General features: G+C 37.0%; 1 protein-coding gene across 5 annotated transcripts in view; it reads left to right on the top strand.

The window, feature by feature from the left end:
* Positions 1-24,147, top strand: part of myrf (myelin regulatory factor) — a 161,345-nt gene that overhangs the window by 81,805 nt on the left and 55,393 nt on the right. For 4 of the 5 annotated variants that reach the window (XM_051923745.1, XM_051923746.1, XM_051923743.1 and 1 more), the window contains 3 exons: positions 4,770-5,043; positions 11,828-11,928; positions 15,689-15,806. In XM_051923745.1, coding sequence (XP_051779705.1) covers positions 4,770-5,043; positions 11,828-11,928; positions 15,689-15,806 — 493 coding nt within the window. The remainder of the gene's footprint in view (positions 1-4,769; positions 5,044-11,827; positions 11,929-15,688; positions 15,807-24,147) is intronic. The other variant, XM_051923744.1, reaches the window with a different exon arrangement.

Raw genomic sequence — 24,147 nt, 5'->3', positions numbered from 1 at the left:
GTTACCTTCTCCTTTTGTCTGAAAAATTGCACATTTGTTATTAAATCTGAAGCCCATATATGAATCTTCATGAAATTGGCTAGAAAAACACCCAGACATGGTCATTTTCTGTGTATGATAAATACATTTAGTCCTTCATGTGCTGTGAAAAATAATATCCATACTATTTTTACATCCTTGAACTGAGTTCCTGAGAATTTACAGTATGGACGCTAGTCACTGTGCTACCAGATCACACTGAACATTTCTGTATCAAGTAGCTGGACAAAAATTAAACTTAAGTTTCTGTTACCAGATTGCAATCACCACACTCTTTTCTGCTTGGTTGTGTGATTGAGTCCTGCAAAGGACCAATGTACAGTTATGCACGCAGTGTTGTTGGGATAGTAATAATGCAAGTATTTTTACTTCAGTAAAATAAGTATTGCTTTAGATTACTTGTTACTTTAAAAAATAATCGGAGTACGTAATGCACTTTACTTTTAATACGTTATCCCCAACACTTCTCCCAAGATTGTGCTGCTGAGCTTTGCACTGTACATTCAGGTAATCAATGAAAAACAGAGGCAGATTATTTCAACCAGAAGATGATAATCTGATCAGATATATCTTTGTGGATACTTCCAAATTTTCTACGTGTGGCTGCTGAATGTGTGTACAAAGCAAAGACATGCACACGCTAAAGAATCCTTGTGTGTAACCTGGTTAAGGGTTTACATGGCCAGATAACTAGGTTACTTGTAGAGAAATATATGTGTGTTCCCCTGGTTTCTCAGAGACCAATTTCCCGGATACTCTAACTGGAATAATGGTAAAGAAGGCAATTTTTTAATCCGGGTTTCTCTTAGTTAAGTGGGTTATTGAAGCACATGTAAATGCACTCAGTGAGGAGTGGAACCAAGCTGGCCTTTTAATCAGGCATCATTTTGAGAGATACTAAGGGCTCAGAAGTGAACAGGCAGTAGATCTCGCTATAGTGAGTTCTAGTCTAGTATTCCTTTTACCAAATAAAGCCTCTCCCTAACCTGTGAAATGACTCCTGGGCACAGCTCATGTAACTCAGATAGGGATTTTATAGCCACCTCTTGAATGAGCATATTAAGATAGAGTTAGGAGAAGAGTTGTGTCAAAAGAGTGAAACAGATAAAAGTTGTATTGTTGTAACTTCAGTGTTTTTTTGGAAAGATTGGAGATTTTGAAATTTAGTTTACTTTAAAAGAGAATTATACATGACAGTTTTTTGCCTTTAAAATCATGCAAAGACACAAAGAGTATCACTGTGAGATGCAGGTTTTGTGCTTATTTGACAGTGGGTGATTGTGGTACTTGCTCTCAGGCAGCCGGCAGTGTTCAATCATTGCACACTATACAAATCTCCATTTGTGAAATAATTTGGCATGCTCTAAATATGCAGATAACCATGTCAAAAATACTTTCTCTGTATCTCTTTGGCAGTGTTTAAAAGAAGTACCTCCATCAGTGCAATAAAACTCCTCTTTATTTTTCCGTTTATGATGCACACCAAGTAGAACACAATTTTTCCAGGAATTTATGCACAGTTGGCATACAGAAAATGTTAGCACTTGTTGAGCATCACCAAGCGAAGACAGAACTTTGAACATTGTGCTTTATAGTCCAACTCCTTAGCCACTAAGTCATGCTCTCTATGTAACAAAAATCTCTGCCATGAGCTTTGTTATAGGCAAGATAACTACAGACATGGAGCCATGTGAATGTACTGGACTTTTGTCAGTTCAAACAATATTGGTAAGCTAGATTGTGCTTTACCTTGTGTAGGATAGTTGGGCTTAGTAGTGTACAAAATTCTGTTTTGGAACTAGTGAGCCCACAAAGAAAGAAAAGATAATTATGTCTGCAAATGCCGAGTGACCAAAAACACAAATTTTTCATACAAAGACTAGACTGAAGTGTGCAGGAAGGTTGCATGTCAGCTTAAAAGAGTCAAGAATATCTGTCTATAATTTTCTTTTAGGACTGATTAATAATCAAGAGAAAGCCAGGGCAGTCAATTTAAAACTTTCAACAATAAAATAATCAGTGGATTCCATATGCTGATAATACAGGTACAGAAATCATTTGTGCCATGCCTGACAAACATAAGTTCCAGAAATCAACCTGCAATTTTTAGAAGGCCTTGGCTTTGTTGACATGCCTGCAAGAAGTATACCACATGGAAGCTGATTTTTGACCCTTGTAGAAAGATGTGGTCTTGATGGCATTTTTTTCAGGCAATGCCATTGTGTTAAAGTGTTCTAAGTCAATGACCTCTAAGTCATGACATTGTAAATATGGCGGATAATCCTATGTCCTGTATCTGTACTTAAAATGTTGTTGTTTGCTGCTCAATTAGAAATTTTAGAAAATGAAATTATTTATAAAAGCAATATTCAGGTTATCAAAATTTTAATTTGTAATTATCATCTTAATAGGTCACATTTATGATGCGACTAAATATAATTGGTGATGCCAATTTGTTATGACAAATTATTTGATTTTGTTTTAATTTTCATGTTTATTTTTTGCACAAAACAAATCGTGGGTCATATTTGAACTGCAGACAGCTGCAATCATAAGTCTGCAGTACACGTCAAGATTATCCTTCAGTTGGATAAAAAAAACTGCAAAACTTTACCATGAGTTAATTTTTCTTCTAAGCAGGGCTAGTATTAGATGCATTATGGTTTCAGTCTATTTTTGACTTCGAGTTTTGATTTTTGGTTTGCCCCTTTGCTTTGGTCGATCATGGTATTTTTGATCTCCTAGTTTGGACTTTTGTCTGGTGGTCATTTGTCACTCCAGATTTACTAAGGCTGCCCATTTTATTGCATTGAAGCTTAAAGCTTTGACTGAGGTTTTTGTGAAGCATTATTTTTGTTTCCATGATTAACCCAGGTTCATTCTCTCTGATTGTAAACCTGAGTTAATTTCTTAGTTCTGGAGGGGTTTTTGTAAGAGAGTTGAGATAGATTTGAAAATAACTTTGTGCAATAAGTTATTTGAAAGACTAAACCAAATATTTTTTGTTGTGCACAGTTAACAATTTTCAGTCTGATTGGGTCAATGTTTTGTCTATGGCTGAATTTTTAACTCTTCTCTAAAAATGTCACCATTCGAGTGCCCTCTAAGTCCTATGTGGACAAGCAGAGGCACATCCATTCCATATTTCAGATTGGACATGAGGTGTGGCTTGCAAGCCATAACATCTGTCTAGGTTTACCATCTTAACAGTTGAGTCCAAGATTCATTAAATCGTATGCCATTCTCCTGAGAGTGACTCTGGTTACGAGAACATACTCCTATTTTCATGTGTCTCAACTCAAGCCAATCCACACATGTAGATTCTGTTCTTTTTCTAAACTTCCTCCTACTGTTATTGAAAGACATCAGGAATTTGAGGTCAATAGGATTTTGGACTCAATGAACCATACTTCCTGAGTGTAATATCTGTTTGAGTGATGTGGTTATGGTCCTGAAAATTGTTTGTGGGTCCTCACCCATAATGTTAACACCACATGTCAGTTTCTTTTTAAACCTTATAGCCATGACCAGGGTGTAAACCTATTTTGGAGGGTTTTGTCATAGTAAACATTATTTTTTGTAATTATTATTTCATTTGGGAACAATGTGAAGTTATTTTAATTTTCCTGTTTATTATTTATGCAATGCAAAGTTGCAGGTCACATGACTCCGGCCATCGCACCTGTTACATCACCGATACTTTGGTATAAATATGGTGAGATTTTCTTTCAGTTGGATAAAAAAACAAAAAAAAATTCTAGTGTGAGATTGTGCTTTATAAACAACGATTGTGCTTTATAGATATGAAGATATATAGTATTATACTATAATGTAACTATAATAAACAACACACATCAGGTGTGGCCATGCAGTTTGTCAATAAAAACTACAGTTAAGTAATTTTATGGCATAAGGATAAAACTGTCCCTGAATCTAGCGGTGTGAATGCCATTGGTCCTCTACTCTCCACAAGAACAGAAGAGGGTAAGAAATGACTGTGCAGGAAGGCTAAAATATTTACTAATACTGTTTGCCTTTCTAAGCCAAGGTTTTGTTATCTATGACCTGAAAAGATGGGAACCCTGTTCTAGTAATATTCTGAACTTATTATTTCTATATCATCATTACCATCAAATAAATGGTTATTATATGTATGTTTATATATTCATGTTTTATGCTAGCCCAGAGCTAAGTCTGAGGGTGGGTGGTATGCATTCAGTTTTTGATCTTCTGATTATTTCTTAGAGGTGTATCTAATCTGCCTTGCATATTAGTGTGTCAGTCAATCACTTGCCATCCCATTCAACCTTTGTTCCTGCCTAGCTCGTGCACAGACTCTAGCTTTCCACACCATTGCAATGGAAAAGACAGGTCCAGAAAATAAATGAACATACCTAAACAGACTGGTGGATTCATCTGCCAGTTTAGAGAGGTTTAGTGCTATAAATGGTCCATATGTTTTTGATAGACTATCTTTAAAATAAAATTTTCTATTAATTGATTTCAAGAACTATATTTCACTGAAATCTGCTGTTATCTCTAGATCTATAACATTTGAACACTGCTATCACTAACTGTTTTGGTTATTGCTTTCCTATATACGCTTGAAGAATATCGCCACTTGTTGGTCATATGTTGTAACCATATTTAAGAATGTCACTTATTCCATTGCTCTTATGAAAAGTACAGGATGTATATCGCACTCTGTAATATAACATTTTTCTCTACAGAACCCCACATGCTTCGGACCATGACTCCCGAAAACTTGTGCCATGTGACACCACCTTCAAGAATGGAACACCAGCAACCTTCTGGTCCTGCCCATATGCAGGGTCCTCCTCCACATCCTCACTATCCTAGCATGCCCCGGGACATGTATATGAAGACAGAGCCATTGATGTCACAGTATTCACTTGGACCCGGAATGGTATCCAGCGATATTCAGCACAGCCAGCAAAGCCAGATGTTGCACCAGCTGTTACAGCATCACCAAGTTGGAGCAGAGTAAGTGAAAATTGGAAAAATAAAAAAGTTCATGAAAGCAGAATACTATTAAAATGTACACACTTAATGTAAAGTAAGAAAAGGAAGTTTGACTTTGACTTATTTTTTAATTACTAAGACATGGTTGTCAATATAAATCATTACGAGAGAATACGAACATGTACAGTAAATAATGTGAGTTATAGAAACCAAATGAATCTTTATCCCTCTCTACTTGGTATAACCAAGTAATTTACTTGCCACAAAATATTTTCCTAACTACTGCATGTATTCTACCAGCCCATAAGAAGATACATTTTTGGCTCTTCAGTAAAATAATTAGTTTCTTGCTGTGTCTAGTATGGAATATTAGCTCCACAATTAGAGGAGGTTCAGTGCTGGGAAATGTACTGTGGAAAGGTAATTCTGCTTAAAGAACAAACACAGAACCACAGCAAGAACAAATGACCACCACAACAACTAATATCAGTCACTATACAAATGATAATGTTATGTTTTGTTTGTATTAAAGAATTATTCATCATGTAGCATCAGATTATGTCAGGACATACTCATTGAATATCAGCAGTGTGAATGCTGCTTGGTTAGGATGCACTCCCCCTCTTGCTCACTTTATTGGTTCAGTGTGCTGGCTGTTACATTGTTCCAGTGCTGTGAAAATGTGCAGAAGAGTTTGGAGGGTGTACTGTAAGGTTATAAAGTTTTGGAGGACTGCAATTCAAAAGTCATATGTTAAACAGATTACTCTAGCCGGTCTGAAGTGTACTGGTGGTGGTGTTTTATGTAACTTTAAGTTAATATTGTTTTGGTACAATAAAGCAATCAAAGGTTAACTAAGAATCTCTAGAAGCAAAGAACTTTCTCAGAGTTTCTCCTGGTAGAGCTCAAGAAATGCCTGTCACAGATGTTTAATGAAAAGGAAAAACAAGCACTGTAACAAAATAACAACAACAAATATAAATAATATATATATCTCTCTATTATAAAAAAAAAAACTTGCAATGAGACGAGACTTTTTCCTGGGGGCGAGGCGTGATCTTTTGAAGAGAAATCTTTTGAAGAGAGAAGAGAGACAGAGACACTTTCACTTCCCGAGAGATGGACAAGTCATGTCATAGTTACAACCTTCAGAAGCAAGTCCCGTGATACACATGCAGTGCAAGTTGAAGATAATGGAAATAGGAAAATTCGAAAGTCTCCAAAAATGAGAGTAAAGATCGCATTAGCGCAAACAATCTGAAAATAATACTCGGGGAAATAACGGAACTGCGAAAAGAGATTGAATATTCAGGTGCTGTACAGTCTTGCAAGCGTTCGCAGCTCCGCACAAAATGCAGATCATGCGGCACGCAGAAGCAACAAGCCAACAGCTTCTCGAGCAAAGAGGAGGTGAAAAAATCACCTGTTACTTGCTTCCCAATGTATCACCATTTAAGAGGGTTTACAGAGGAGCAGCCTCGTCTCCTTAGGGTGCCGCTCAGTCACCCTCTTCACAACGGCGCCTACTGCTGTCGGAGGGGAAGGGTAGGCGAGCGAAATGCTGATCACGTGTCAGGGCAGCAGCATGCCAGCAGCTGCTCAAGCAAAGCAGAGTTAAAGAAAATGTATTTGTTTCCCATTGTATCACCGTTTAAGAGGGGATTTGGAGTGGTGGCCGCTGGCAGGGGGGAAAGGGGTTGGTGAGCGAAGCGAGCTGGGGGCAAAGCCCCCTATTTGTAAATAAAATAATATTTCATAAGCAAGTAAGTAGGCTCTTTATATGAGTTAAAAGCTTAATAAATACCACACCACAGTGGCACAATGTATTTTGATTTTTGTTCACTGCTACTAGAGTAATAATATGCTGTTTTTTTCTCTTTTGGGAAGTTTAATTTGTTTAGCAAGGTAAAAATGCTTTTTAGGTTTGGAAACATTTTCTTCAATTAAAACTTTGGCTCATCCAGAACTGAGATCATTTAGTGTGTTTTTCTCTGTCTATATCAGTTCTCTACCCAGTCATGTTCTATGATTTTTACATGTTCTTCACACCTCTGCATGGGTTTCATCTGAGGTACTCCAGATTTTCTCACACATCCCAATGATAGAGTAACTGCCAATACTAAATTTCTCATTACATATATGACTGTGGGTGTGTGGTCAAAGTGGAGCTTTTAACAGATTGGTGCTGCATCCAGGTTTAGCTGCTAACTTGCACTCAGTTCCTGTTGGGGTAAGCTCTGTCCACCTGCAACACTGAATACATAGACATTTGCACACTAGGACAATTTAAAACCACCATTTAACTGTATACCAAGAACACTTATTTTTTGAGTTTAAGAGGATAGCCAAAGTATCTGAGAAAAACTCATGTACACATGAGAACAATGTGCAATCTCCAGCATCATTAACCACTACAGCACTTTACATATGACTATATTTAAAGCCAATTCAGAGATATGATACAGAAATACACATAATCAGGAAAATACTACTTTGTTTATATGTGACAGATCTCTATTTCCTACATAACTCATTATTTCTTGCTTTGCTTAATGTTGACCAAACTGAATAGAACAGCTTCAAGGGGATTTGCAGTGTCATTAAAATGTGCAGTACTGATGCAGACATTCACTGTTTGTCTGGCTTAATTTTTGTTTTCCTTGTTTGATGCATTTTGACATAATTCTGTCAATATAGTTTGTGTTTTTCAGTAACCAGCCTCTTACACATACTCAATCAAGATATGATGCATGCATTTAAAGTTATCCACCCCATAGCAAAATATGTGAATGGAAAACATAGAGTTTGAGTTCTAGGAGGAAATCCCCATTTAATGCTGCTTTATGGGAGGTGTTCAAAGAGACAGTTGTTGACTCCCAAAACATACACTCTGAAAAGAAAACAAGTCTTCTTCTCCTTCAAAAAAGGACGAAATGCAGATGATGGATCAGTAGGTGAAACTGGCCAAGGATTACAAACCTTTACCCAGATCAATAGCATTAGTGCTAAGAATGAGGGAGACAAATATATGACCTCACTTCTTCATCTCTTCAACCCTCTAACCCTCTGTCATGATCTGTTTTGACCCACATCTTTGACACTATATAAAGGTCAGACATTGGGTGGTGTACAGTAAATACAGTATATTTTTATTTATGGACAGATGTGTTTTAATATGAAAACAATGCTGGGTGTTCAGGCTCAGTATTTAATTTTATATAATGTATATAAAAATAAGATTTGTAAAACTCACCTAACATTTACTTACAACAATGTGTATTTAATTTGCACAAATACTGTTTGTATTTCTTATTTTTGTAGCAGTCACCATTATTTTATATTTTGTATTCCATTCTGATTCTTTTGCAGTCTTACTCTTGTTGTGTCACATGTTTTGGAAAATATTTCAGTTTATACAATCGACAACTCTTAATACATCTTGTGACCTTTAATTCATGCAAGTATGAAATGATTAAATGCAAAAAGCTCAATATTGATTTTTGTATATCAAAACCTTAGAATAGCTGAACAGTATTGGCAAGGGCAGGCAATTCAGCCCAACAAGCATGCCAGCTCTGTTTCACCTAGAATCTCCAAAATGTCTTAGTTGAGGTTTGACGGTCCTTAGAGTCCTACTCTCTACCATATTATTTGATAATTTATTCCATGTTTGTATAGTTCTTTGTATGAAGAAAACTTTCTTTGCGCAAATATCTGCGCTTAACAAGTTTTTTGGTGAAACGTTTATTTTAAAGTAACAGGAAGCATCCTCTAAACTTATTTCCTTTATAATTTTAAACATTTAGATCATGTCACACCTTAGTCTTCATTTTGCTAAACTTAAAAGATTCAGCTCCTTCAATCTTTCCTGATAACTCAAATCTGTCTGTCCTGGAATCAGCCTATTTGTATTTTTGCATCATAGAGACCAAACTTAGGTGCAGTGTTGTCTGAATTCTGTTCTGATTATTCCAAAATACTAGAGAATCTACCCACCTCATTGTTGCTTTAAAATAATCTCACTAAACAAAAAATTTGTCACCCCTACATAAATCTTACCGTATAGTTCATAACACCTCTGTGAGACTAAAGAACAGCCTCAGTTCTATCTAGCATGAATACCACCAGTTCATGTAGGTGATGTGAGTGTTTATCCACTCTTCCAGTGCCAAATTCCAGAGTTTGTCCAGATTGGTTATATGTTTCCACTGGCATTTCACTCATTGCTCCAAACAGTTCCACATATGCAACAATGCTTCAGAACGTTCTTTGCGCCAATCACACATAACAACAACTGTCATCTTGGAAGATTGGCATAACCATTCTGTGTTCACTCTGGAGAGAAAGCACAAAAGGCAACACATGGTTGTCCAGAAGCCCAATGTAGCACTTCTGGTTCAAGTCATTATCCCACTCAAAGGACCCATTTCCTCATAATTTAAGCACCCCCTGAACATTAGAGAGTAGCTTCTCACTTGAACAGCATCTTAAACACAGTCCTCATGGAAGGCTTTATGAGTGTATGAAGTACCTGTTGCTTCACATGATTGCAGCAGAAGCAAAAATGCAACTCACCAGATCAGATAACATGTTTTCTTGTTGACATTCCAGTGTTTATGGCTCTGTGCCCACTGTAACCAAGCATATTTAAGGACAGCTTTTTCTGCGGTACTCTGCGCCAGATATCCATGGCATGCAGTTCCTTTTTGAGTGTTTGTTTGGAAATGGCTTGCTGTGGTCCTGCATTGACTGTCTGTATGGTTTGCTTTGACAATGTGTGACACATGGTGACGGTCCCTATCTGTGAGCACTGTCTTTTAACCTCAGTTCTGGTGAAGATTTACAGTTGACTGTTACGTATGCCACTGCTGGAACACCTGTTGTTCAGTAGGCTTTGATATACCTACAAGCTGGCAGCTTCCTTTACACTATGCCCTTTGGCTCAAATGTAGTGAACACTTTTTGCTAATAATTTATGTCTGTTTTGCATCACATTTTTCACATAGAGAACCAAACACATGTGGCAAATCACTACTCCTTATATTCTCTATGAAATGTTTTGCACATGACACAGCTATTTGTAGGATGATATTCATACTGTGGTTCCCTCTGTTGGTGTCGGAAGTACGTATCACCTCTTATACTGTCAGTGACAATTCTTTTTCAAGTGAACTAACTATGATGAAAGCTCTTCTGCTTGTGAGGCTAGTGCAGTTAATATTTTGGTAATTAAAAACTCCAGTGACTCTAATATCCCCTTGTAAATTTGCCTTTTAATGTTATTCATAAAAATGAATATTGAAACTATGGTGTGCATTAGGCGGTCTTTAACACACACCTAATATAAGGCCAGATTCCTCACTAAGACAATAGTCCACCATCTAACTGAAGAAGACTTACATTGAAATCATGCTTTACATAAATGGCAACTCCCCCACCTTTTTGGTTTTGCCTGTCTTTCCTAAATGAAATATTTATGGAAAATTGTTCTGGCCAAAATTAAATTCAGTCCAAAGTGTTAACTACATTGAAATGTAATACATTTGTACATGGGGCATTTTATTTTGGCATGGATTTATCATGTCAAAATTAAAAACATTTCAACCAAATGATTGATTGCTTTTCAATAAGGCAATCATGTCATGTGTCAGTTTGAAATGCAATGCAAAAGCATATTACATTTTAATTCATGTCCATAGATTGCGTGTCATAACTAAAGCAAAGCAAATACATTGCATTTTGCTTAGCAGCAGCTCCATGTGTATTGCATTTCAATTCGAGATGACCAAGCTTCGGTCGTGCCAAAACTAAATGTAACTAAATGACCAATCAGCATCAAGAGGTGGGGCAAGGGATGTATATGTTATACTCATCCCCATTTCTATTATTTAGCCAGATTTCTGTTATTGTTATTATATCATAATTACAGTATGATCGGATGCAAATAAATCTGACTAACATATTTTAGCTTTAATACTTCTAGCATTAAGGCAGTCATTTTTAAATGTATTTTCTACTTTTCTTTGAAGTTTGAAAGCCAACTTTTAAAGTTATCTAGTATGTTTGTATTTACACTACTGCCTGTCCCTTCATGCCAAATTTAAATCCTGTCCTGTCATAAACTCCCTTTGTGGTTTAAACAATCCTCAATTCAGTCCTACTCACATAACAACGCAATATATTAGTGCCCTCTTGTTCTAACGTAACCCATCACAGCAAAATAGGTTTCATCTGTTGCAGAAGGAGTTCCAATGTCCCATAAATCTGCTGCCCTCTATCCTATGCTAAGATTTGATCCACATTTATTACGAATAAGGTTCAAGGATTAATAGTTCTACTCAAGGAACTATTAACTGTACCTTCTGGTCCTCATGCATGTTCTCAGTGAAAAAATTTATATCACAGTTTTGAAATGCACAGAATTTCTATAAATATTGATTCATGTAAATATTTTTGAGATTTAATATTAATTGGGTTTCAGGTCATTCTGTTTGTTTTTGTTGTGCTTGTCACTATGGTAACTATAATTTAATCAATTTTAGTCTCCTTCATAAAAAGTTTGGATTAATCATGATTTTTTTGTTTTCTCATTTTTGTTTTTATCTGTATAGACACTGTATATTAAAGTATATTCTGTGTTACTTCTTTATTTAAAGTAAACATTCAGTTAAGTTGTATTTCTTTACTTTAGTTTCCATTGTTTAAACCAAGTACATTTTTTCTAAAGAAAGTTCTGTTTGTCATGGTGTGATTTAATTTTATTTCTGCACCTCAGCTCTAAAATATGGTATTTTCCTATGTGTAGCGGGATTCCAGTCCACCAGGCAAAGAAAAGGAAACATTCAGACTCGCCTCCCAGTACTCTCAATGCTCAGATGCTCAATGGTATGATCAAGCAGGAACCAGGTACTTAGTTTGCTCTCAGATACCTCACTTGTACATTTAAATATTGTTCATTATTTTTTAATATGTTATGCACATTGTACCTCAACCATGCAGTAAAATGCAGTATTTTCATTCCTTACCGTAGAGATGTATAATGTTGTATAAGTGTAATATTGTCAATATGGATGTTTTGGCAGAAATGCAGCTTGAATTAGAAAGTTAATTTTCACCCTATTAGAAAGTAACCTGAGATATCTCAGTTGCCTTATCAGGAAAATGTCAACTCAAGATGACCTACCCTGTAAAGTGTGTTCAGATACCCAGGTTAGGGAGCAGTATCCATAAGTCTCACTGAACCTAGTCCCCATGAACAAATAAAAAATAATTCTACATTATAATAATGTCAACATATACGCTAGTTAGACAGGTTTTGTCATTTTCTTGGATATTTAAAGTAGGTAGACTTCCTATCCTGAATACCGCATTTAATAAAATCATAATACATTATATCCAAGCAGGAAAGCACATGTTCATTATTTCATGTGATCATTCAGGTAGATGTTTCCCAGAATCACAGATAGGTGTTTACTTAATGGCTACAACCTCTGCACATAACTGATGAAAAAGATGTATCAAATGCAGTAAACCTGCTAAAACCCACAGTAATAAAAGCCTGTGTAAATAATTGGCTTTTGCATTTAATAAAATACTTTGCTTAAATTGGTAGACCTTCTCGGCACCAGATATAAAATGTTATTCACTCAAGACTCAGGATATCTTTTTGTTCAATGTACATTGCAAGAGTTTCTTGAAACTTTTTGAATCAAACATCAATGTTTTGCTCAGGACATGGTTCTCCACTTAGATATCCTTTTTGAGGCTAGCTGGAATGGAGTGTCAGCATCTGCTTTTCATAGTGCAGCATTTTAGCGAATGTGTAATTTTCTACTAGCTCCTCATACAGTATTACAGCGTTGTCCGCCATCTTAAACCGCACAGTCTTCACAGACTTTACAGTCTTCCTCTACAAACTGTTTGTTTTTAACCTTTTCATAAACCAATGTAATTCTTTACTTAAAATGTTTAAAAAGATTTAAAGCACATTTTCAGTTGTAGACTACCATCTACAATAACTTATTTTTTTTAAAGAGGTTTTTCAATTAACTTAATGTTTCTCGTGAGATAGTGTCTTTTCAATGGATCCAGAATGCACATTAAGGATGCATATTTTATGGGTGTGTACACAGTGCTCACCATCTGTTTTGGGACTGAGAAGTCAAAAGTGTTATTATTGAGATTTACAAGCAATTCAAACTTGAGGTGAAAATATGAAAATAAGGCAAATATGCAGAATGTAAAGTTTTATTTGTTAGTGTGTCTGTGCCTCAGTGCTTTTATGTTTAAAAATAATACAACTCATTTTGAATATAAGTATTGTGACAAACAAATTATCCATCTATCCATTTTCCAACCCGCTGAATCCGAATACAGGGTCACGGGGGTCTGCTGGAGCCAATCCCAGCCAACACAGGGCACAAGGCAGGAACCAATCTCAGGCAGGGTGCAAACCCACCGCAGGACACACACAAACACACCCACACACTAGGGCCAATTTAGAATCGCCAATCCACCTAACCTGCATGTCTTTGGACTGTGGGAGGAAACCGGAGTGCCCGGAGGAAACCCACACAGACACGGGTAGAACATGCAAATTCCACGCAGGGAGGACCCGGGAAGCGAACCCAGGTTCTCCTAACTGCGAGGCAGCAGCGCCACCGTGCCACCTTCAAACAAATTATGGTTTTATAAAATGTTGTCTTTGGGTGCAGATCCAGACTCATAGGTTGTTCTTTTGAGATTCATTCCCCAGACTCTGCTGCAGCAAATTTCTCTCTGTTTGTTGTAGGGTATTTCTGAAATTGTGCCTTGCGATTACACACACATTGTAAGATAGCTTATACATGTCATTTTTGAACACAAAGCAACACCATTATTCAGCCATTTTTAAAGAAAACCAGCTGTGTGCACTACCTTAGCACTTGTAGTCTGCTGCAATAACCTTTCACCCCCCCATGGGGAATGGTTTAATCCAAATCAGACCAAATCACACTAAACTGTTCTTACCACATGGTTGGTTTTGTTTGATTTACTACTTTATTTATTTGAGAACTCACGTGAGTATCCTGCCTTCGAGAAAAACAGTACCAGGGATATGCAATAGAATTTTTATTTCCAGATCCCTTTTGTTGTCATAAGCATGTGTCGGAAACATGGAAGGCATGTTTTCTTTAATTTAAACTCAGAGCGGATGTATTTAGTTAACTTTTAGGATCTTCTTTTCCTGTGGTGCTTAATACTCCATTGACATCATTGTAAAGTGCCCATGTAGGCAAGGTGTTTTTTTAAACTTATAGAAAACACGGGACTTTAGGACACCATTTTGCATGGGAAATGCATCTATTACATGTATTTGAAGAGAAAACTTTGACTTGAAAATGAATGAACTTACCTTTTAAAAGATAATTGACCCAGTTTTACAAGAGGCTATACATGCCCAAATCAGTTAAAGTGGTATCATATTCTTTGGATTGTCTAAATTTTCAATTTTTCTCCAAATTTCCCCTTGCGATCACTTTGACTTATCTTTGATTCATCTGTGCATTAACACTCAAGTCCTCAATTTGTTCAACTCAACAATTCTTAGGAGATTCTAACTATACCTTTGAATTTCTAGCACTGATGACAAGTTTTCTTCCTTGAAAGGTTGCCTTACAAATTCTTCTGTTTTTAGTCTTCTGCAAACAATAGACTTTCTGCAATGTGGAGGTTGTGATTTCAGCAACAGGTGCTTTACAGTTTACCTTCATTGTGTATATCATTTTTCCTTCATCATTTGTTTATTTTTTTCTAATGGGATGATTGTTCTTTGCTGACTGTTAAATACACCAGCTCTCTTTCTTTTTAAGGATATTGCAAGATGCTAATAATTTTGAAGTGCCAACCTATATGGACACTTCTCTAGACTTCATGCTGGTTTAGCCCTCCTGATTCAAAGCAGACCCCTAAGGGAATTACAAATGCCAAATCCAACATCACATATTGACAATTCTTTGATGTGGCAGTACAACAAGAAGCAAATAGTTGTAGGAAACACCTTGGAGGCAGTTGCCCCAGTAGTTTTGTTCACATTTGAAATATTAAAGGGTATTTGTGAAAAATATGCTGCATACATTATGACTTTCTGTTTTTTTCTTTAGATTCATTTTTTTTCCTCACAGCTTATGTACATAGCAAAAGTAATTGTAACTTCACTTTCCCAATATTACTGGGGGCATCACATGTAAATTTTATTTGCAAACAAAATAGATGCACAACATTTTATTTTGGATGTAAGACTGAAAAGCCAAAATGTTGTCTCTCTAACTGTCCTGTTTTTTCCATGCCGAAATTTCCTTTTCCCTATTTTTTCATATTCCGCATGGAGAAACACTTTACTTACAAAGCAAATAAATTAGCATTTTCAACCCCCCTTAATTTAATTCAGGATGGTTAAGCACTGAAACCTTTCCCTGCAGTGCTGGGTGCAAGGCAGGAATCTGTCTTGTCCCACTTACAGTACATCCTCATCCATATGTGCACTCACACAGAACCCATTTTGAAATGATACTAAGAAGAAAACTTATGCAGACACTGGGAGAATGTGCAAACTCCACATGGATGCTGTCCAGCGTGGGAAGTGATTAAGTGAATAATTTGAATTGATTAGTGCATCTTTACTTAGCAGGACTGGTGCAGGAGAGTGACGGTTCCTACCTTGATCCAAACTACCAGTGTATCAAGTGGCAGGCACATCTACAAAACAAGTGGTGCGCCCTTTATGATGCCAACTGCAAAGAACTGTAAGTAAACATAGCCATGAACTTACTGTTACATAACCACATTCTGAAAGACTGACATTCATCTGTTCTGTTATTATTGTTTGGTCTCAAGACTTTGCTTGACAATTTTGTTACAACTAAGTACTGTGTTTTAAAAATCTTTTCCATTTTTGTTTTATCCTGGTCATCAACTTGAAAGCAATGTATATGTAGGTAAAAGATTACATACTATGTTCTGAGAAAGTCTCTGAGAAACAGGCCAAGAAGATGTGAGAAATAAGAGGAGACCATTGCCTCAGCTGAATCACATTCACAATTTATTACAAAAGCTGGAAAGGATGAAGCTGGTTTCTATTAAGTGAAATGATTGTTGTGCACCTGTTATAAGTTGATCATGTTGTACCTTAAAATACACAACTTTGTAAAATAGTGGACTTAGCAATTTTTTGAAACTGATTGTATAAATATTACTTAGTTAGGCAATGCAGTAAAATCATGGCTAGTAAGTCGACATTATCCAAGTATAAAATTGTAAAGTTGACTGCTGAATTTGATAAGCAACTTTCACCTCTGTGGACATAGGTTGTCTGTGTGATTTCTGGGAGGATGCTGAACTTCTATTTGTTTAAGAGCGATAAGCTCTGGCTCCTCCATTATATATATACATTTTATAATGAAATTGTGTGGACCTGAACAGACCTCAAAGTGTGAACCTTACAAGGGATGATTAGAGCTCTTACATCTGGAAACTGTTTTCTTAAAAAGACCAGGAAGGTGAAAATAAAATTCCATGCAAACTATGAAAAATAATATTTTTTTTTCTCTTAGTTGTATTTATAACTTAAAATATTTTGCAGAACACAGACTATCACGTAAAAATTTGTGGGACTAATAGGCAACACAACTAAGCAAAGGTAAAACAAATGACCAGCTACATGGGCCTTCCTGGTGTTACAAGTGCATTTGTGAACATAAGGATTATAAATATTATTTTTTCTCAGGTATGTGTATAATTATGTTAATATTTGCTGTTATATTCATTACTAGGGAGTGAATTTCCCATTGGGATTAATAAAGTAACCTTGATAGTTCATTATGAATATACACAGGTGTAAATGGAAATAAGTTAAATTGAGAACTACTGGTTTCTTTGTTATTTACAAATTTAATGAGAAATTAAAACCAGTTAACACAGTTGCTTAAGACTAAAAAAACAATTACAGTGGGAATCTTAACAAATGAGACAACAAAAACAAATCCATTCAATAATCCATCCATCCATCCACCTGGGTATCTCCATCTATCTATCTATCTATCTATCTATCTATCTATCTATCTATCTATCTATCTATCTATCTATCTATCTATCTATCTATCTATCTATCTATCTATCTATCTATCTATCTATCTATCTAGGGGGCTCTGCTCCTGCTCACTTAGCTCGCCAAACCCCAGGCAGGCGCTATGCGCTAGCCACTTTGCGGCTCTGCCGCTTGCATATGGGGGAAGCGGATGTACAATTTAAACAGATTGTTATTTTCATGGGAATTGTTACATATGCATAATAGACCTAACTATTTTACCATTACAGCGAGTAATTAACCATAGTAAAAAATAGTAAAACGTAATAAATTGAAAGAAAATTATGTTTCATATTGCGTTAGAGGTATTCGTTGCATTATACATTTTTGTTCTGTTTGGTTTTGAAATTAATACGCAAATGCTTTTTAAACTTACACCTTTACTGTAAAACTTCAGTAAAAACAATATTTAGAATTAACATTTCATCAATATTGCATTGAATTTTTGATTCTGTGTTTGGAGTTACATCGTGACAACGCAACGTATAAACTGCCTGTGACTGAATATCGTTTCTTTCTCTCTAATAAATAAACCGACTTTTTCGAATGTTTGTCCCTGTGATTTGTTAATTGTCGTAGCAAAAGATATTCTAACAGGAAAATGTAAACATTTTAATACGAATGGCATATCAAGATCTCCTTTGGTGTCTCATGTTATCTGCGGAAGATGTACTACATTACTTTTCTTGTCGCCTGTTGGAATTTTACATGTCAGAATTGTTCGACCAATTTTGAATACAACTAATCTTGTCCTATTGCATAGCCCATCACTCATACATAAATTACACAAAAACATTACGATACATCCTTTTTTCAACAGTAATTCAGCTGGTGGAAGACCGGACGATGTTAACGGTTGTAGATATTTTACGGGATATTGTAAGTTGACGTTTTCATCTTCCGCAACATCACCAGCTACTGTTTCAGCATAGTCTACTTATACAGTACTCATTTAACCAATTTGCCAATTTGATCGTAAAAATTTATAAGAGCTGAGAGCACAGGAACAATGTCTGACAAAAGCATTCATACGAGTGAGAGGACCATGGACGTGGGCTGTTAACCTGAAATGGTTGAGAGGAGGGTGGGACTTGAAAAAATATCTTGGCAATAGTCTTTCCTCATCTTAAGATTTTCTTTTATAATAGAGAGATGTTTTTGTGGTTATTGTTTTCTATTTGGGCAAAACCATTTTGTGAGATTCCTATGGGTGCTTCCATGTTGTTTATGGTAGCGATAGGTGTTTCTGTTCATATAGTCATAGTGAATGAAATCATCACAATACGGCTTAAAAGAAAGTTGAGACAGGTTCAACAACAAAACAAACTCATTTATTTTTATACTTGATTTTTACTTTCTGTTTAGAGCAAAGGCAGTTGAATTTCTTGTGTACTAATGTCTGCCTGGTCACTGACTGTTCTTTTTAATCACATCTGAAGAAACCCTTCATTTGCCCTGCTTAATTAACTTTTAAGAATAAAAGTCCCTGTGACATGCTGTAACTTTTCCATCACAGTCATAACACCTGGTTTGTTTTTTCACCCCTATTTGTTTTATTCTATGTAACAGGTCATATGCCCTCTGCCCTTTCCTGCAAAGTTTCTTCTTGCATACCTCATGAATCTTAAAGATACTTCTGGCCTCTCTTCCTCCTACCAGACAAGCCGTTGTCCAGGTCCCCTCCAGCTTCTTCTGTCCAGTGGTCCAGTGGACCTTTTAAGCCCTTGCTTGCCACTACTTACTGAAGTATCTCAGAGAAATTTTCTAAGGTCAGGGCTAACCTTTGAATCTCCTAGAACTTGCTCCTATAGCTCTATCTAGTGGCCACAGGTCCCCATGCAGTCCAGAATCAGACAATCCAATGAATAGCATAATGAGTCTCCATGCTGCGATTAATCTGCTATTGAAACTCTTGGCATTCCCCATTGTCCTTTCACTACATACTGTAACTATTTCCAGGCAACTCTGAATGCCATTTCATATCTAGGCAGCATAGTGCCCCATGTTACTGACAAGGTCAATGCTGTTGCTTATGGCCAGAATCCCATTCTGGGTTCTGTCCTCTAAAAATCATTGATCATGTACTATGATGCTATATTATGCCTCATTGTTTTCTGTTGCAGTGTACCTATAGGCTTTGTTTAATGATGATCATCCTTAAAGTGGGGAATTTACAACAAAAAAATGAACAACAAGTAGCACAGTTCTCACTAGTACTGTCATATCTATGGAAGTGAGTTGTTTACTTTGTGCGAAGACAAAAAATTCTTTCTGCAGCTATAAAAGATTAAATACTTATTTTAAATTGTGTTGTTAAAATGTAATTTATACAGTATGTTATTTCTACTCACGCACTGTGCTGGACTACATATATGTTTGTGCTTGACAGATTCCATCTCCCCACAGCCTCAGTTGTGCAGGTGCTGAAAATTGATTATTTGCCATTCTTGCACATGCAAGGTAGAGGCTAATAAAGGCAGGTGGCTCACTCACTTCTATAACATCTGTGGTAATGTTTGTATTTCTGTAGACTAAGGGGCATGAGCAAGTTTCCAGCTTGTTCAGTAACAATTCTGAAAGCAATTTGATGCATAAGTAGGTTCAGTACAGAAATATGGGCTACTTATTTTCTTTAGCACCAATAACACAACCACAGGAGGAGTTATAGATTCCGGATTCCTGCACAATGTAACAATTTCCTAGCCTGGTCGTCTTTATAATGTCTATATTATACAATTCACAAAGGGAAGAAGAAGTTTTAGGAAATTATCCTAAGGGGCAATTCTATTTTTTCCATTGGATGTGATAGCACAGCTTTGTAGATTGTGCAAAGAATACAACATCCACATTAATACCAAGAAAATGTGTTAAATCGTCTTGGCATTCTGAACCCCAGATTAGCATTTTGCAGAGATACTATGAAAGTCTTTTTTTTTTTCTAACCAGAAAAGGAAGGGGCAGCCATGTGTGGATTCCTGAGCAGTTAGCAATGAGGAGGAGTATAGTTTCGACTGAGTTTTAACAGTTGTGGAGGGGGACAAAATTTAGTTTCTACTAGAAGAGTTCAAGGCAAGGAAGAGAAACAATTGCAAGTACATTAAAATAAATAGTGAAACAAAGGATAAATGAGAGGGTATGAGCTAGGAAAAAGAAGTAGATGTCTTTATGCTTTTGTCAGTGTAGATTTAAAAGATCAATTAGGTTGTTCTGTTCAAGCTGAAAAGAAGCAGAAAACATGACTTTTGATTTACCTTTTCCAAGCTGAAAATATGTTCTTTGATTTACATGGATAAAGGAGGTTTAGAGGTTAAAGGTAAGAAAAATTTGGCTGTAATCACAAACCAATAAATACTAAAATGCTGCTGTTGGGTTATTATACAGATTGTGTTTTCTGTATAGCCTGATGAAAAAATTCCAAGACACTGCAATCTTCCAGGTTAATTTAATTAGAGCTACTCCAAAGAGCAATGCATATATCAGCTTCAGATCTTCATGCAGTAAGCAGCCTGCAGAGGGGAGAGGGATGTTTTATTTTTTAAGTGTGACCCTAAGGAGACCATCATTAATCTGTCTGATAGGTGCTCAAGATAAATTACCTCTCATGTCTGATTCCCAGGAAGACAAATAGCTCTTGCGACCATTTAAGCCCTTAACTTTCAAAACGTAGTACACAGTAAGGCCAACCAAAGCTTTCATAGGGTCATGTCAGTGGTCGTCTACTTATATGCCATAGAATGTGGTTCTCATATACGCACATGCAATTGTAGTCACATAGAAGTAAATGCAAGTTTGTTTAACAAATGCAGACCTGTAGTATATTTGTCTTAGAAGCTTAATACAGTAAGAGCCAACAGGCTCGCCAGCTTATGAGTGTAATTGCAGCAAAGATTTATTTGTGTGGACAGCAATGATAAAAAATGTGTTGTTTTACATTTCTGCTGTGTGCATAAATCCTGTAAAAGTATTTTAGGAGATAGGAAGGAATTATAGTTTTCAGGTGGCGCATTTTTCACTATTCCCGGAATGCAACATTTTTAAAAGTAATTGACTGGCCTGGACTGGTTTTAAAGGTTAATATTTTAGACTGCTTAGTTGTAAATTAAATTAACAAATTATCATATGAAGCTATCCATCCATCCATTACCCAACCCGCTATATCCTAACTACAGGGTCACGGGGGTCTGCTGGAGCCAGTCCCAGCCAACACAGGGCGCAAGGCAGGAAACAAACCCCGGGCAGGGTGCCAGCCCACCACAGCATATGAAGCTAAATATATGTTTTTTTAATTGTCTGGTAATCATATTCACACTAATTGATTTTGCATAGATTCCCCATTTGTACTTGGGTAGACCATATTCAATGTTTCATTTTGTCATTTTGTCCCCTTAGAGAACTTTATTAATAACTATGCCTGCAGTCTATTAGGGAAGTACCTCCAAGAGGAATTTTTAGGAATCTATTGTGACCACTAGAAGGTATTGCAGCACCAAAAAACCCAAAAACAATCTCACAGACACAAGTCCTGGGATCAAATACAAGGTTTATCAACAATGATACCATACAAGGGCTTCTCACACATTATATAAATGCAAGTATTTTCTTTTCTCTGTCTCACTCTTTCTCTTCTTTTACTCCCAGATGAGTGTTGTCCTATGCCGCCAGACTCCAACTTCCTTTGTTGTGGCAGAGCTGCTCATTTTTTCTATGACTCAGGAGTAATTCTGGTACTAGGACCTAGTCTTTTGGGAGCCCTTCTGGATCAAACAACAGCCCCACAACGTAGGATTCTCAAATCTCTGCAGCACCAACTAGCAATGCCCACTGCACCCAACACGACTGTCCCATGGGACTACAGCTCCTAGCATGCTGTGCGGGTGTCCTTATGGGAATCTTAACACTGGGATGCTGCCATCTAGGGTATTGGAAGAGTAAATAATCCAAACAGATTAATCCCCCCCCCCCCCCCCCTGTTTTATCACTAGATTGGCCTCCCCAGCTAGGTAAGAAACCTGAACCTGTCCCTGATGCTAGCATATCCAGTTGTCTGGCTAAGGCAGGGAACATTCTGTCTGCCTGTCTGTCTGTCTATCTATCAATATGTTATTGGAACTATATGTAATCTTCTCACTATCAGTTTTATTTTGGTTTAGCAATCAGTTACAAGGATATAAGCCTCTGTCTGCAATCTCTTTTTGAAAATACATTTCTTCCAATGGATACCTTACAGTAAGTGTGTGGTGTTGTTTTTTCAGATTCTCCACTCTGATTACTTGCATATTGCTTAGCAAATATTCTGTAGATTGGTTCTTTCAGTCTTCGGTCACTTTATATCTTCTGTATTTGCTGTCATTTCTCTCATTTATTCAAATGTCTCTTGTATGCCATATTTATTTACTTGTTGATAGTTCACACGGGCGGCACGGTGGCGCAGTGGGTAGCGCTGCTGCCTTGCAGTTAGGAGACCCGGGTTCACTTACCGGGTCCTCTCTGCATGGAGTTTGCATGTTCTCCCCATGTCTGCGTGGGTTTCCTCCCACAGTCCAAAGACATGCAGGTTAGGTGCATTGGTGATTCTAAATTGTTCCTAGTGTGTGGTGGGTGTGTATGTGTCCCCTGCGGTTGGCTGGCGCACTGCCCGGGGTTTGTTTCCTGCCTTGCGCCCTGTGTTGGCTGGGATTGGCTCCAACAGACCCCCATGACCCTGTAGTTAGGATATAGCGGGTTGGTTGATGGATGGATGGATAGTTCACACATGAGTATAGTTAAGTTTGCTTTAGTTTCTTACCTATTTGCTTTCTTCTGTTTTCTCTCATTTTTTTCAGCTAGTGCTTTCTTGGCTTGGCTGTTTTACATAGAACAGAGGATGGTGGTTTAAGTTATGGGGATTCCGTTCATACTTTGTTTTTTCACCTTAAATATTAGGGTTGGAAGGAATGTGAGACTATCTGTAATGTTTCATATACCTTCCTTTATTGGTTGAGAGAGCTTGGGAAAGGAATGAAACCATGGGTTTGAAATTCACCAAAGGTTGTTGGCTTGTGCAAATAGATAAGCTGTTTGGGTACCCATTTTGTGCAAATTCATGCACATGTAAACATCTGTAGCTGATATCCAGGGGCCTCATGTATAAACGGTGCGTACGCACAGAAATGTTGCGTACTCCCGTTTCCACGCTCAAATCGCGATGTATAAAACCTAAACTTGGCGTAAAGCCACGCACATTTCCACGGTAACTCATACCTTGGCGTACGCAATTTCTCCGCTCGGTTTTGCAGACTGCCGGCACCCAGCGTCAAAGCAGTGCTACTGTTCCTGCGTGGACACCCTTTCTTTCTTAGCTCCACATTCCTGACGCGGCTTTATAAATACACTGAAACTAACTGCATATTGTTTATTAGTGTAATGCATCTGATTGTAATTAACCTGCAGCAATATAATGGTCCAGGGAATAGCCATAGTATTCCAAATACCATAACTGCTTTAGCGTTGTAACTCTCACTGCATCTTCTTCTTCTTTCAGCTGCTCCCGTTAAGGGTTGCCACAGCAGATCATCTTTTTCCATATTACTTTCACTGTACCACTCGGAGTATTTATATCACTGTATCTGAGTGAGGAATCACAGCAGCAGCTGATCAGAAAGAGAAATATCGGTATATAGCATGAAGCAGACGCTGCCTGAGCCACGGCAAAACGCTTTAGAGACTTCCCAGTACGGCTTAGCGGTTTAGAAAAGGTTTCATCCCAAGAACTATAAACGCACTCAATCAGTCCATCAAGTGCTCCTTGTAGAACTGTTTACTTATAAGTACAATTACCTCACTTTAAACTTGCACTACAGTTATAATATTGCACAACCTGCGCCACTTTATAAAGCGCGTATTTACATATGATGACGGTATTCATTTTTAAGATGAAATGCAGCAAAATATGTTGATTATATTATACAGATAAAACTTTAACTTCATTTAAATAACCTGTATTGTTAATAATTAAACATGTG

The sequence above is a fragment of the Erpetoichthys calabaricus genome, chromosome 2, assembly GCF_900747795.2.
Source record: "Erpetoichthys calabaricus chromosome 2, fErpCal1.3, whole genome shotgun sequence".
NCBI lineage: Eukaryota > Metazoa > Chordata > Cladistia > Polypteriformes > Polypteridae > Erpetoichthys > Erpetoichthys calabaricus.
Note: the sequence above shows the minus strand (reverse complement) of the source record. Positions and strands in the feature narration are given on the sequence as shown.